We start from the raw sequence: 12,839 nt of genomic DNA, 5'->3' as shown, positions 1-12,839 counted from the left end.
TATCAAGCTTTAAACTGCCATGTAATAAGCTTTTGGGCACTGACGGCTGCATGGTGTGTCTACGAAACAGGTGAGGTATGTGCACAAAAAGGTTTTATCATTGTTATCTCTTCACTCAAAGAACAAAAAATGCGCTGCTTTCTAATTTTGGGGGGAGAGAATTGTGGATCCTGGTAGCAAAGGGGCGGAGTTATAAAGCTCAATGTCCAAGAATATGTTTGAGTTCGGGATCGATTCCACGAGCTCCCTACGAGGTTGGGTAGGATAATGAAGAGTGCACACTGCAAACATATTCGGAGAGAGGTCCAATGCAAGCTATGCTGCCTTTTTCTCGACCCAGGCGTTCTCTCTAGGTTCTTTCCAACAAATCAGAAGCAGCACACAAATGAAACATAAGCAGATCTCCCTCTATCAAAACAGTTGCGAGTCTCCTAACCCATAGAACCCAATGCTCCTTGCAGGTCAGTCGAAGGGTTACCTCTCTCATCAGCCAAACCATTTCCAACACAATATGGTGAACTGTATCTCCATCATGTTAATGAGATGGGGTTGAAAAGCACCAAATTACTACTTCCAACATCCAAAAAGTTGTGGCGAGGTGGCTGAGTGGTTAGGTGATGGACTGCTATTATGTTGTGTTGTGCACACGTGGGTTTGAATATCATCCTCGTCGTTTGATGTCTTTAGTGTTTTCAGAGAGCCAAGTGCGCCTGGCAAAGCCGTTCAATGTACCCTACCTGCCAAATTTAGCGACATCATCCTTAATATAGCTGCAGAAACAGAGAGAAAATGTAGTGAACACGTCAACCGCACAGGTGCCCCTCAAGGCGAGCTTTAGCTGAATGTGTCGAGAGAGCAAAGTGCGCCTGGCAAAGCCATTCAAAGAACCTTGCTGCCAACTTTAACAACATCATCCTTAAAATAGCTGCCGAAACACACCACTGCCCAGCTTCGGGAAAACAGGTCTGGTCGAGTGACGAGGTGGCCGAGTGGTTAAGGCGATGGACTGCTAATCCATTGTGCTCTGCACGCGTGGGTTCGAATCCCATCCTCGTCGTTTGATGTCTTTAGCGTTTTCAGAGAGCCAAGTGTGCCTGGCAAAGCCGTTCAATGTACCCGGCCTGCCATGTTTAGCAAAGTCATCCTTAATATAGCGGCAGAAACACACCACAGCCCAGCTTCGGGCAACACATGCAGGAGAGTGACGAGGTGGCCGAGTGGTTAAGGCGATGTACTGCTAATCCATTGTGCTCTGCACGCGTGGGTTCGAATCCCATCCTCGTCGTTTGATGTCTTTAGCGTTTTCAGAGAGCGAAGTGTGCCTGGCAAAGCCGTTCAATGTACCCGGCCTGCCATGTTTAGCAAAGTCATCCTTAATATAGCGGCAGAAACACACCACAGCCCAGCTTCGGGCAACACATGCTGGAGAGTGACGAGGTGGCCGAGTGGTTAAGGCGATGGACTGCTAATCCATTGTGCTCTGCACGCGTGGGTTCGAATCCCATCCTCGTCGTTTGATGTGTTTAGTGTTTCGAGAGAGACGAGTGCGCCTGGCAAAGCCGTTCAATGTACCCTACCTGCCAAATTTAGCGACATCATCCTTAATATAGCTGCAGAAACAGAGAGAAAATGTAGTGAACACGTCAACCGCACAGGTGCCCCTCAAGGCGAGCTTTAGCTGAATGTGTCGAGAGAGCAAAGTGCGCCTGGCAAAGCCATTCAAAGAACCTTGCTGCCAACTTTAACAACAGCATCCTTAAAATAGCTGCCGAAACACACCACTGCCCAGCTTCGGGAAAACAGGTGTGGTCGAGTGACGAGGTGGCAGAGTGGTTAAGGCGATGGACTGTTAATCCATTGTGCTCTGCACGCGTGGGTTCGAATCCCGTCCTCGTCGTTTGATGTCTTTAGTGTTTTCAGAGAGCCAATTGTGCCTGGCAAAGCCGTTCAATGTACCCGGCCTGCCATGTTTAGCAAAGTCATCCTTAATATAGCGGCAGAAACACACCACAGCCCAGCTTCGGGCAACACATGCAGGCGAGTGACGAGGTGGCCGAGTGGTTAAGGCGATGGACTGCTAATCGATTGTGCTCTGCACGCGTGGGTTCGAATTCCATCCTTGTCGTTTGATGTGTTTAGTGTTTCGAGAGAGACAAGTGCGCCTGGCAAAGGACCTTGCTGCCAACTTTAACGACGTCATCCTTAAAATAGCTGCAGAAACAGAGAGCCTAGCGAACAGGTCAACTGCAGGGGTGCCCCTCAAGGCAAGCTTTAGCTGAATTTCATTTTAATTGTAGCTGCAGAAAAAGCACCTGTTCATTTCTGAAAACATTGTCGAGGACAGGATCAAAACAAGAAGGCCCCTGTTGCATGGATATGACCTTTATAAAAACAAAAACACATTCTAAGGGAGGTCCAAATACTGACTACACCAACCGTCTTCAAGCTCATGTCTTCACCGTCACAGTGAATGCAGCACTTTCAAGGAGCGAAAGCACAATTCTGTTCTTTCAACAAGTCTCAAAGCCTCCTAAGAGACCGTCAAAAATTGCCAAGGCTGACTATATTTCAAGTCATCCCAGCGGGGTATTGGGTAAAGTTTTCAACCAGCAAAGATCACGTCTCGAATAAACCTCATAGACTACGATATTGCCTCTGCGAAAGAATGCCGGCAAAAGGAGCAGCGTCTTCTGTGCTTTTATCTGGACATGGAACGACAGGGTGGTATCAAGCTTTAAACTGCCATGTAATAAGCTTTTGGGCACTGACGGCTGCATGGTGTGTCTACGAAACAGGTGAGGTATGTGCACAAAAAGGTTTTATCATTGTTATCTCTTCACTCAAAGAACAAAAAATGCGCTGCTTTCTAATTTTGGGGGGAGAGAATTGTGGATCCTGGTAGCAAAGGGGCGGAGTTATAAAGCTCAATGTCCAAGAATATGTTTGAGTTCGGGATCGATTCCACGAGCTCCCTACGAGGTTGGGTAGGATAATGAAGAGTGCACACTGCAAACATATTCGGAGAGAGGTCCAATGCAAGCTATGCTGCCTTTTTCTCGACCCAGGCGTTCTCTCTAGGTTCTTTCCAACAAATCAGAAGCAGCACACAAATGAAACATAAGCAGATCTCCCTCTATCAAAACAGTTGTGAGTCTCCTAACCCATAGAACCCAATGCTCCTTGCAGGTCAGTCGAAGGGTTACCTCTCTCATCAGCCAAACCATTTCCAACACAATATGGTGAACTGTATCTCCATCATGTTAATGAGATGGGGTTGAAAAGCACCAAATTACTACTTCCAACATCCAAAAAGTTGTGGCGAGGTGGCTGAGTGGTTAGGTGATGGACTGCTATTATGTTGTGTTGTGCACACGTGGGTTTGAATATCATCCTCGTCGTTTGATGTCTTTAGTGTTTTCAGAGAGCCAAGTGCGCCTGGCAAAGCCGTTCAATGTACCCTACCTGCCAAATTTAGCGACATCATCCTTAATATAGCTGCAGAAACAGAGAGAAAATGTAGTGAACACGTCAACCGCACAGGTGCCCCTCAAGGCGAGCTTTAGCTGAATGTGTCGAGAGAGCAAAGTGCGCCTGGCAAAGCCATTCAAAGAACCTTGCTGCAAAGTCATCCTTAATATAGCGGCAGAAACACACCACAGCCCAGCTTCGGGCAACACATGCAGGAGAGTGACGAGGTGGCCGAGTGGTTAAGGCGATGTACTGCTAATCCATTGTGCTCTGCACACGTGGGTTCGAATCCCATCCTCGTCGTTTGATGTCTTTAGCGTTTTCAGAGAGCGAAGTGTGCCTGGCAAAGCCGTTCAATGTACCCGGCCTGCCATGTTTAGCAAAGTCATCCTTAATATAGCGGCAGAAACACACCACAGCCCAGCTTCGGGCAACACATGCTGGAGAGTGACGAGGTGGCCGAGTGGTTAAGGCGATGGACTGCTAATCCATTGTGCTCTGCACGCGTGGGTTCGAATCCCATCCTCGTCGTTTGATGTGTTTAGTGTTTCGAGAGAGACGAGTGCGCCTGGCAAAGCCGTTCAATGTACCCTACCTGCCAAATTTAGCGACATCATCCTTAATATAGCTGCAGAAACAGAGAGAAAATGTAGTGAACACGTCAACCGCACAGGTGCCCCTCAAGGCGAGCTTTAGCTGAATGTGTCGAGAGAGCAAAGTGCGCCTGGCAAAGCCATTCAAAGAACCTTGCTGCCAACTTTAACAACATCATCCTTAAAATAGCTGCCGAAACACACCACTGCCCAGCTTCGGGAAAACAGGTGTGGTCGAGTGACGAGGTGGCCGAGTGGTTAAGGCGATGGACTGCTAATCCATTGTGCTCTGCACGCGTGGGTTCGAATCCCATCCTCGTCGTTTGATGTCTTTAGTGTTTTCAGAGAGCCAAGTGTGCCTGGCAAAGCCGTTCAATGTACCCGGCCTGCCATGTTTAGCAAAGTCATCCTTAATATAGTGGCAGAAACACACCACAGCCCAGCTTCGGGCAACACATGCAGGCGAGTGACGAGGTGGCCGAGTGGTTAAGGCGATGGACTGCTAATCTATTGTGCTCTGCACGCGTGGGTTCGAATTCCATCCTTGTCGTTTGATGTGTTTAGTGTTTCGAGAGAGACAAGTGCGCCTGGCAAAGGACCTTGCTGCCAACTTTAACGACGTCATCCTTAAAATAGCTGCAGAAACAGAGAGCCTAGCGAACAGGTCAACTGCAGGGGTGCCCCTCAAGGCAAGCTTTAGCTGAATTTCATTTTAATTGTAGCTGCAGAAAAAGCACCTGTTCATTTCTGAAAACATTGTCGAGGACAGGATCAAAACAAGAAGGCCCCTGTTGCATGGATATGACCTTTATAAAAACAAAAACACATTCTAAGGGTGGTCCAAATACTGACTACACCAACCGTCTTCAAGCTCATGTCTTCGCCGTCACAGTGAATGCAGCACTTTCAAGGAGCGAAAGCACAATTCTGTTCTTTCAACAAGTCTCAAAGCCTCCTAAGAGACCGTCAAAAATTGCCAAGGCTGACTATATTTCAAGTCATCCCAGCGGGGTATTGGGTAAAGTTTTCAACCAGCAAAAATCACGTCTCGGATAAACCTCATAGACTACGATATTGCCTCTGCGAAAGAATGCCGGCAAAAGGAGCAGCGTCTTCTGTGCTTTTATCTGGACATGGAACGACAGGGTGGTATCAAGCTTTAAACTGCCATGTAATAAGCTTTTGGGCACTGACGGCTGCATGGTGTGTCTACGAAACAGGTGAGGTATGTGCACAAAAAGGTTTTATCATTGTTATCTCTTCACTCAAAGAACAAAAAATGCGCTGCTTTCTAATTTTGGGGGGAGAGAATTGTGGATCCTGGTAGCAAAGGGGCGGAGTTATAAAGCTCAATGTCCAAGAATATGTTTGAGTTCGGGATCCATTCCACGAGCTCCCTACGAGGTTGGGTAGGATAATGAAGAGTGCACACTGCAAACATATTCGGAGAGAGGTCCAATGCAAGCTATGCTGCCTTTTTCTCGACCCAGGCGTTCTCTCTAGGTTCTTTCCAACAAATCAGAAGCAGCACACAAATGAAACATAAGCAGATCTCCCTCTATCAAAACAGTTGTGAGTCTCCTAACCCATAGAACCCAATGCTCCTTGCAGGTCAGTCGAAGGGTTACCTCTCTCATCAGCCAAACCATTTCCAACACAATATGGTGAACTGTATCTCCATCATGTTAATGAGATGGGGTTGAAAAGCACCAAATTACTACTTCCAACATCCAAAAAGTTGTGGCGAGGTGGCTGAGTGGTTAGGTGATGGACTGCTATTATGTTGTGTTGTGCACACGTGGGTTTGAATATCATCCTCGTCGTTTGATGTCTTTAGTGTTTTCAGAGAGCCAAGTGCGCCTGGCAAAGCCGTTCAATGTACCCTACCTGCCAAATTTAGCGACATCATCCTTAATATAGCTGCAGAAACAGAGAGAAAATGTAGTGAACACGTCAACCGCACAGGTGCCCCTAAAGGCGAGCTTTAGCTGAATGTGTCGAGAGAGCAAAGTGCGCCTGGCAAAGCCATTCAAAGAACCTTGCTGCCAACTTTAACAACATCATCCTTAAAATAGCTGCCGAAACACACCACTGCCCAGCTTCGGGAAAACAGGTCTGGTCGAGTGACGAGGTGGCCGAGTGGTTAAGGCGATGGACTGCTAATCCATTGTGCTCTGCACGCGTGGGTTTGAATCCCATCCTCGTCGTTTGATGTCTTTAGCGTTTTCAGAGAGCCAAGTGTGCCTGGCAAAGCCGTTCAATGTACCCGGCCTGCCATGTTTAGCAAAGTCATCCTTAATATAGCGGCAGAAACACACCACAGCCCAGCTTCGGGCAACACATGCTGGAGAGTGACGAGGTGGCCGAGTGGTTAAGGCGATGGACTGCTAATCCATTGTGCTCTGCACGAGTGGGTTTGAATCCCATCCTTGTCGTTTGATGTGTTTAGTGTTTCGAGAGAGACAAGTGCGCCTGGCAAAGCCGTTCAATGTACCCTAACTGCCAAATTTAGCGACATCATCCTTAATATAGCTGCAAAAACAGAGAGAAAATGTAGTGAACACATCAACCGCACAGGTGCCCCTCAAGGCGAGCTTTAGCTGAATGTGTCAAGAGAGCAAAGTGCGCCTGGCAAAGCCATTCAAAGAACCTTGCTGCCAACTTTAACAACATCATCCTTAAAATAGCTGCCGAAACACACCACTGCCCAGCTTCGGGAAAACAGGTTTGGTCAAGTGACGAGGTGGCCGAGTGGTTAAGGCGATGGACTGCTAATCCATTGTGCTCTGCACGCGTGGGTTCGAATCCCATCCTCGTCGTTTGATGTCTTTAGCGTTTTCAGAGAGCCAAGTGTGCCTGGCAAAGCCGTTCAATGTACCCGGCCTGCCATGTTTAGCAAAGTCATCCTTAATATAGCGGCAGAAACACACCACAGCCCAGCTTCGGGCAACACATGCAGGAGAGTGACGAGGTGGCCGAGTGGTTAAGGCGATGTACTGCTAATCCATTGTGCTCTGCACGCGTGGGTTCGAATCCCATCCTCGTCGTTTGATGTCTTTAGCGTTTTCAGAGAGCGAAGTGTGCCTGGCAAAGCCGTTCAATGTACCCGGCCTGCCATGTTTAGCAAAGTCATCCTTAATATAGCGGCAGAAACACACCACAGCCCAGCTTCGGGCAACACATGCTGGAGAGAGACGAGGTGGCCGAGTGGTTAAGGCGATGGACTGCTAATCCATTGTGCTCTGCACGCGTGGGTTCGAATCCCATCCTCGTCGTTTGATGTGTTTAGTGTTTCGAGAGAGCCAAGTGCGCCTGGCAAAGCCGTTCAATGTACCCTATCTGCCAAATTTAGCGACATCATCCTTAATATAGCTGCAGAAACAGAGAGAAAATGTAGTGAACACGTCAACCGCACAGGTGCCCCTCAAGGCGAGCTTTAGCTGAATGTGTCGAGAGAGCAAAGTGCGCCTGGCAAAGCCATTCAAAGAACCTTGCTGCCAACTTTAACAACATCATCCTTAAAATAGCTGCCGAAACACACCACTGCCCAGCTTCGGGAAAACAGGTCTGGTCGAGTGACGAGGTGGCCGAGTGGTTAAGGCGATGGACTGCTAATCCATTGTGCTCTGCACGCGTGGGTTCGAATCCCATCCTCGTCGTTTGATGTCTTTAGCGTTTTCAGAGAGCCAAGTGTGCCTGGCAAAGCCGTTCAATGTACCCGGCCTGCCATGTTTAGCAAAGTCATCCTTAATATAGCGGCAGAAACACACCACAGCCCAGCTTCGGGCAACACATGCTGGAGAGTGACGAGGTGGCCGAGTGGTTAAGGCGATGGACTGCTAATCCATTGTGCTCTGCACGCGTGGGTTCGAATCCCATCCTCGTCGTTTGATGTGTTTAGTGTTTCGAGAGAGACGAGTGCGCCTGGCAAAGCCGTTCAATGTACCCTACCTGCCAAATTTAGCGACATCCTCCTTAATATAGCGGCAGAAACACACCACAGCCCAGCTTCGGGCAACACATGCTGGAGAGTGACGAGGTGGCCGAGTGGTTAAGGCGATGGACTGCTAATCCATTGTGCTCTGCACGCGTGGGTTCGAATCCCATCCTCGTCGTTTGATGTGTTTAGTGTTTCGAGAGAGACAAGTGTGCCTGGCAAAGCCGTTCAATGTACCCAGGCATGTACTGGCCATCGGGACTACCGGGAGATTCCCGGTGGGCCGCGGTATGGTTGGGCCGGTGCTTTTTTTTTTTTTTTTTTTTAAATCTAATCGTAAATATATTCCTATATTGTTGTATAGTCCAATTCCGAGCTTATGTGTCTCTCTCTCATGAAGCCGCATGAAGCTGATGCGAGCTGCAAGACTGACAGGTCTGTGTAATAAGCACACGACACGTGACGTGTTCACTGAACATTGGCCAATCGGAATCAAGTTCAAGACTTGAAAAGCGGCCGCTTCACAACTGCAGTCTGCAGCGATGTGATAATGTGCAAAGAAATGCAATATCAATATGATAAAACACAACATCTCTAAACGTAAAGGAGGGGCCGAGAAGTTGAGAGATAGAAAAAGACAAGCACTTGAGGCAGATGCCACCAAATGTGCAAAAATAAACGAATTATTTGCTGGAAGGCCAGCAAAAGACTTCAGTGAAGATGTCAGCAGGGCGGGCCAGACTGCTGAGGTGAGACATTTAATGATAGGCTTCACGTAGCATTCTGCATTGTTTTGTTTAAATAATGTTACGATATTCCAGCTGTATATGTCCACTCACTGATCTATATAAATTACATTTAAAATTCTCAGCTCTCAGGTTCTGTCCATTTTATTACGAAATACCGTTTTGGCGCTAGAAAATATGACGTGACAGATCGCTTTAACGCCTCAGTTTAAGTAAACTGAAGTTACACTTCAACTTACCGAACGGTATGCCTCATAAATAATATCGATCAATCAGTGCTTTTCAACCACGGAAAGAGATCAGTAAAACATCAGGAGAACAACAATTATGTCACAGAACGTTATACCTCAGGGAAGCCATTAAATGACCATAGTTGACTGGAATATATATGACCACAGTTGACTGGATATATATATATATATATATATATATATATATATAATGCATATTTTTTCCATTTGTAATCAATTGAGAAAAAAATCCCTGAACGTGCCAGGCAAGCCTTTTATACCTATACCGTCTTTCTCATTAATGTGAACAAAAGTCGGAGAAATAACTCTCTGCTCTTGACTAACAGCTTTAACAAGGATTAAAGGATTAAGCGCAGATGTGTGTGTGTGTGTGTATATATATATATATATATATATATATATATATATATATATATATGATATGATACGACATGTTAAGTAAAGTATTTTACATTTGATTATGCAATATCTGTACCTGAAACCAGTATGATTGAATTTAATAGTTAGTCTAGTAGTGTCTATTGTGGGATTGAAATTGGAATTGTAAAATGAGATTGCAGCTTATTTAAAAAGAAAACAATAGCTAATTTTTGTTTGGTTTATTTATTTTAGGCATGGCAAGTACAAGTTGTCTTAATTACTCTTTTATTTTATTGTAGATCAGTGGTCTTTATAAATCACGTTTACTGTAGAACAGTGGTCTTACTATACTACTATCAGCAGCCAACAGGTGCAAGGTAATTTGTGTTAATATATAGGCTATACACATATAAACAATAATATACATAAATAATAGAGTGAGCTATAACCTCTCCAAGATCCCCCGCCAACTCCACAACTGTGGTCCTAAAACAACAGGTCCTGAAATTTTCCATTTGTTATTATTCTGAAAAGTGGTGCATGTTTTTTTTTTAAAGAAACAATACAATACTTACATTATTTGCCATTATAAACTTAAATTTGAGCCTTTTAGACCTGGGTAAGAACATGAAACACCATCAAATTTATTTTGCAGTCTTTAGAACATATTGTGTCCTGTGTCGTTTTTTTGTGCATTTGTGACATCAAATCTGTGTTTATTCAGGCTAGGGCCAGTGTGTCTGCATTAGAGGCGAGAGGAGAGGAGAGAGGGCATGAGGCAGGAGAGGAATGTGAAGAAGACAGAGGAGATGAGAGTAGACAGGAGAGAGAAGAGAGGAAAAAAGACAGAGGAAAAGAAAGAACACATGATGGAATAGAGGACAGAGTCCATGGAAGAATAGGAGAGAGCGGAGAAGTAAGAACTCACACAGTAGAGGAAAGTGAAAAAACTAGGAACAAATTGATTACTACATTCGTCCCCACCATGAAAGCTTAAAGTCCTTTTTTGAGTATCATCCTCAACAAACATCAAGTAATCCAGTAGTGCAAAAAGTGTTCTGTTGCAAGGATGGCACTAATAGAAGGTGGCTTACTTACCGCCAAGAACGTCATGCATTACATTGCTCTGTCTGCTTAGCATTTGCCAAGTCAACTGACAAATCTCCCTTCATTAGTGGTATGACAGACTGGAAACATGTGCATCAGCGCTTAGAGGAACATGAAAAGAGCATGGCTCACAAAACTTGTGCAGAAGCATATTTTTTAAATGCCTCTAAATCAGATGTGAAAGACTTACTTAGTGGAAGTCAGTTGTCCTCACACAGGAGACAAATCCGAAAGAAACGGCAAGTACTGGAGCGTGTAGTTGATGTTGTAAAGATGATTGGCAAAAGAGGCCTTAGCTATAGGTCAGAGAATGAAGCTGCATACATGCTTGATGACTTCAATATTGATCATGGTAACTTCTTGGAGGTTATAGTCCTGTTAAGCAAGTATGACATCTGTCTAAAAGAGCATTTAAAGGAATGTATTGAAAAATCCAAGAAGATTCATCAAACTGGGGCAAAAGGCAGAGGTTCCCTGGTTTCGTTACTGTCTGCAAGAACCATTAATTCTGTCATTAACACCATTCAGCACCTTATCCAGGAGACCATCGTGAGAGACATAAAAAATGCCGAAATGTTCTCACTTCAGATTGACACCACACAGGACATCACCTCACAAGACCAGTGTTCTGTTGTTGTACGATATGTTACAGACAAAATTCACGAAAGGATTATCAGCATTGTCAAGTGCAAGGAATCGACTGGACAATATTTTGTCAGTCTTGTTTCAGAGCTTGCTGAAAAGCTCAATTTGGATCTGAGCAAGTGCATCGGACATGCTACAGATGGTGCGTCTAATATGCAAGGCCAATACAAAGGCTTTTCCACTCAGATGTCCAAAGTGGCACCAAATCAAGTGCATGTTTGGTGTTATGCACATGTACTAAACCTCGTTCTGGCTGACACAACCCAAACAGTAATAGAAAGTGGTTCACTGTTTGCTGTTCTTAATGATATCGCTGTGTTCTTTCGCGAGTCATACAAAAGGATGAATGTGTGGGAAAGTGAGACCCAGGGCAAGCACCAGAGGCGACTCTCACCAATTGGCGAGACAAGATGGGGGGCCAAAGATAATGCTCTCAGGAAAATGTTTGGATCATTTGCAAATCCAGATAATTGTCTCTATGTGGATGTCATCCTTGCATTGACTGCAATACAAGAGGATATGACCATGAAAACAACTGCTCGCGTTCAAGCACGAGGATTTGTTGAGGCTCTGCTTAAGTATGAGATGATACTGACAGCACAAACCTTCCTCAGGATATTTGAGCATACATCACCACTGTCCAAATACCTCCAAACACAAGGGATGGATATTTTGTCTGCCCACAGAATGGTAATGGCAACACATGAAAGCCTGAAAAGCATGTCAAGAGACTTTTCCTCAGTCAAAGCAGCTGCAGGGAAATTTGTTCTGTGGGCAAATGAAAAATTGCAGGAGCAAGACAAAGAGATAGAGCTGGAAGTTGAGTCTGCATTGCCATCAAAAAGGAGGAGGAAGAAGACAACCAGGCCTGGAGAGATTCCTCATGCTGAAACTGTCACAAATCCAGAAAAGGTGTATGAAGTCACAGTCCATAATCAGATCATGGACACAGCTACTGAGACATTACACAGGAGGTTTCTGGGTCATGGGACACTCTATGCTGACCTTGCATTTCTAGATCCCAGGAACTTCACTCAGTTAAAGACATCCTCTTTACCACCATCAATGTTCCAAGAGCTCAGCAAATGTCTGTTGAGGTTTGACAGTGAAGCAACTGCTGAGAACTTACAATCTGAATTTAGAAGTTTTGTTCTGCAGTGGGAAAAATTGAAAATGTATCCACTCGATGAGTACAAAGTCAAAACATTGGAAGACAAGGCCGAAGATGAGGGGGTTGAAATCCGATGCAAGGAGTGTTCCTCATGTAATGAATGTCCACTCTGTTGCTACAAGATTCTCGGGAGGTTCAATCTGATGTCAAATGCCTACCACCTCCTAGGTCTGGCATACAAGTTCCTGCTCACCCTGTCAATCACTCAGGTTGCCTGTGAACGCACATTTTCAACTCTTAAGTTCATTAAAACCAGACTCAGAAGCAAGCTGTCACAGGAGCACTTGGAAGCTTTTATGTTGATGGCAACAGAGAGGGACATCCTTTTCTCTCTTGACTCTGATGTGATCATTGACAAAGTTGCAGAGAAAAGTGAACTGTTTTCTAGGCTTCTTTTGTAGGTCCTGGCAGTGATGTTGAACCTCATGAAATATAGTTTATATAGTTAATATAGTATTAGCATTAATATTTCTATTAGAATAATAAGTGGCACATAAATTAAAGCCTTTAATTATTTACAATAAAGCCTGATAAAATCATTTTCTTTGCTTATTATTTTAA

General features: G+C 45.1%; 1 protein-coding gene and 12 non-coding genes across 13 annotated transcripts; 11 read left to right on the top strand and 2 right to left on the bottom strand.

Annotated features, from left to right (window-relative positions):
* The first annotated feature begins 975 nt into the window (after window positions 1-975).
* On the top strand, window positions 976-1,057 carry trnas-gcu (transfer RNA serine (anticodon GCU)). The gene has a single exon. It is a non-coding gene; the product is annotated as a tRNA-Ser (tRNA).
* A 374-nt stretch (window positions 1,058-1,431) lies between these two features.
* trnas-gcu (transfer RNA serine (anticodon GCU)) lies at window positions 1,432-1,513 on the top strand. Its single transcript has one exon. It is a non-coding gene; the product is annotated as a tRNA-Ser (tRNA).
* A 302-nt stretch (window positions 1,514-1,815) lies between these two features.
* Window positions 1,816-1,897, top strand: trnan-guu (transfer RNA asparagine (anticodon GUU)). Its single transcript has one exon. It is a non-coding gene; the product is annotated as a tRNA-Asn (tRNA).
* A 629-nt stretch (window positions 1,898-2,526) lies between these two features.
* LOC148980563 (U4 spliceosomal RNA) lies at window positions 2,527-2,667 on the bottom strand. The gene has a single exon (XR_016168730.1). It is a non-coding gene; the product is annotated as a U4 spliceosomal RNA (small nuclear RNA).
* A 1,250-nt stretch (window positions 2,668-3,917) lies between these two features.
* trnas-gcu (transfer RNA serine (anticodon GCU)) lies at window positions 3,918-3,999 on the top strand. The gene has a single exon. It is a non-coding gene; the product is annotated as a tRNA-Ser (tRNA).
* Window positions 4,000-4,301: 302 nt separating this feature from the next.
* On the top strand, window positions 4,302-4,383 carry trnas-gcu (transfer RNA serine (anticodon GCU)). The gene has a single exon. It is a non-coding gene; the product is annotated as a tRNA-Ser (tRNA).
* Window positions 4,384-5,012: 629 nt separating this feature from the next.
* Window positions 5,013-5,153, bottom strand: LOC148980560 (U4 spliceosomal RNA). Its single transcript, XR_016168755.1, has one exon. It is a non-coding gene; the product is annotated as a U4 spliceosomal RNA (small nuclear RNA).
* Window positions 5,154-6,798: 1,645 nt separating this feature from the next.
* trnas-gcu (transfer RNA serine (anticodon GCU)) lies at window positions 6,799-6,880 on the top strand. The gene has a single exon. It is a non-coding gene; the product is annotated as a tRNA-Ser (tRNA).
* A 374-nt stretch (window positions 6,881-7,254) lies between these two features.
* trnas-gcu (transfer RNA serine (anticodon GCU)) lies at window positions 7,255-7,336 on the top strand. Its single transcript has one exon. It is a non-coding gene; the product is annotated as a tRNA-Ser (tRNA).
* Window positions 7,337-7,638: 302 nt separating this feature from the next.
* On the top strand, window positions 7,639-7,720 carry trnas-gcu (transfer RNA serine (anticodon GCU)). Its single transcript has one exon. It is a non-coding gene; the product is annotated as a tRNA-Ser (tRNA).
* A 146-nt stretch (window positions 7,721-7,866) lies between these two features.
* On the top strand, window positions 7,867-7,948 carry trnas-gcu (transfer RNA serine (anticodon GCU)). Its single transcript has one exon. It is a non-coding gene; the product is annotated as a tRNA-Ser (tRNA).
* Window positions 7,949-8,094: 146 nt separating this feature from the next.
* Window positions 8,095-8,176, top strand: trnas-gcu (transfer RNA serine (anticodon GCU)). The gene has a single exon. It is a non-coding gene; the product is annotated as a tRNA-Ser (tRNA).
* Window positions 8,177-8,573: 397 nt separating this feature from the next.
* Window positions 8,574-12,679, top strand: LOC148980554 (zinc finger MYM-type protein 1-like). The gene is made up of 3 exons (XM_089130733.1): window positions 8,574-8,747; window positions 10,080-10,271; window positions 10,991-12,679. Exons 1-3 carry the CDS (start codon window positions 8,574-8,576, stop codon window positions 12,677-12,679), a joined length of 2,055 nt encoding a protein of 684 aa, XP_088986859.1.
* Window positions 12,680-12,839: the final 160 nt, after the last annotated feature.

This window comes from Pimephales promelas, chromosome 5 (genome assembly GCF_988280905.1).
Source record: "Pimephales promelas chromosome 5, fPimPro1.hap1.1, whole genome shotgun sequence".
Classification (NCBI taxonomy): Eukaryota; Metazoa; Chordata; class Actinopteri; order Cypriniformes; family Leuciscidae; genus Pimephales; species Pimephales promelas.
This window is presented reverse-complemented; position numbering and strand designations above follow the sequence as displayed.

Coding starts and splice junctions, on each gene's coding strand:
- LOC148980554 (XM_089130733.1), top strand. CDS start 8,574: ATGATAAAACACAACATCTCTAAACGTAAAGGAGGGGCCGAGAAGTTG. Junction 8,748..10,079: donor GGGCGGGCCAGACTGCTGAG/GTGAGACATTTA, acceptor GTGTTTATTCAG/GCTAGGGCCAGTGTGTCTGC. Junction 10,272..10,990: donor GAATAGGAGAGAGCGGAGAA/GTAAGAACTCAC, acceptor AACACCATTCAG/CACCTTATCCAGGAGACCAT.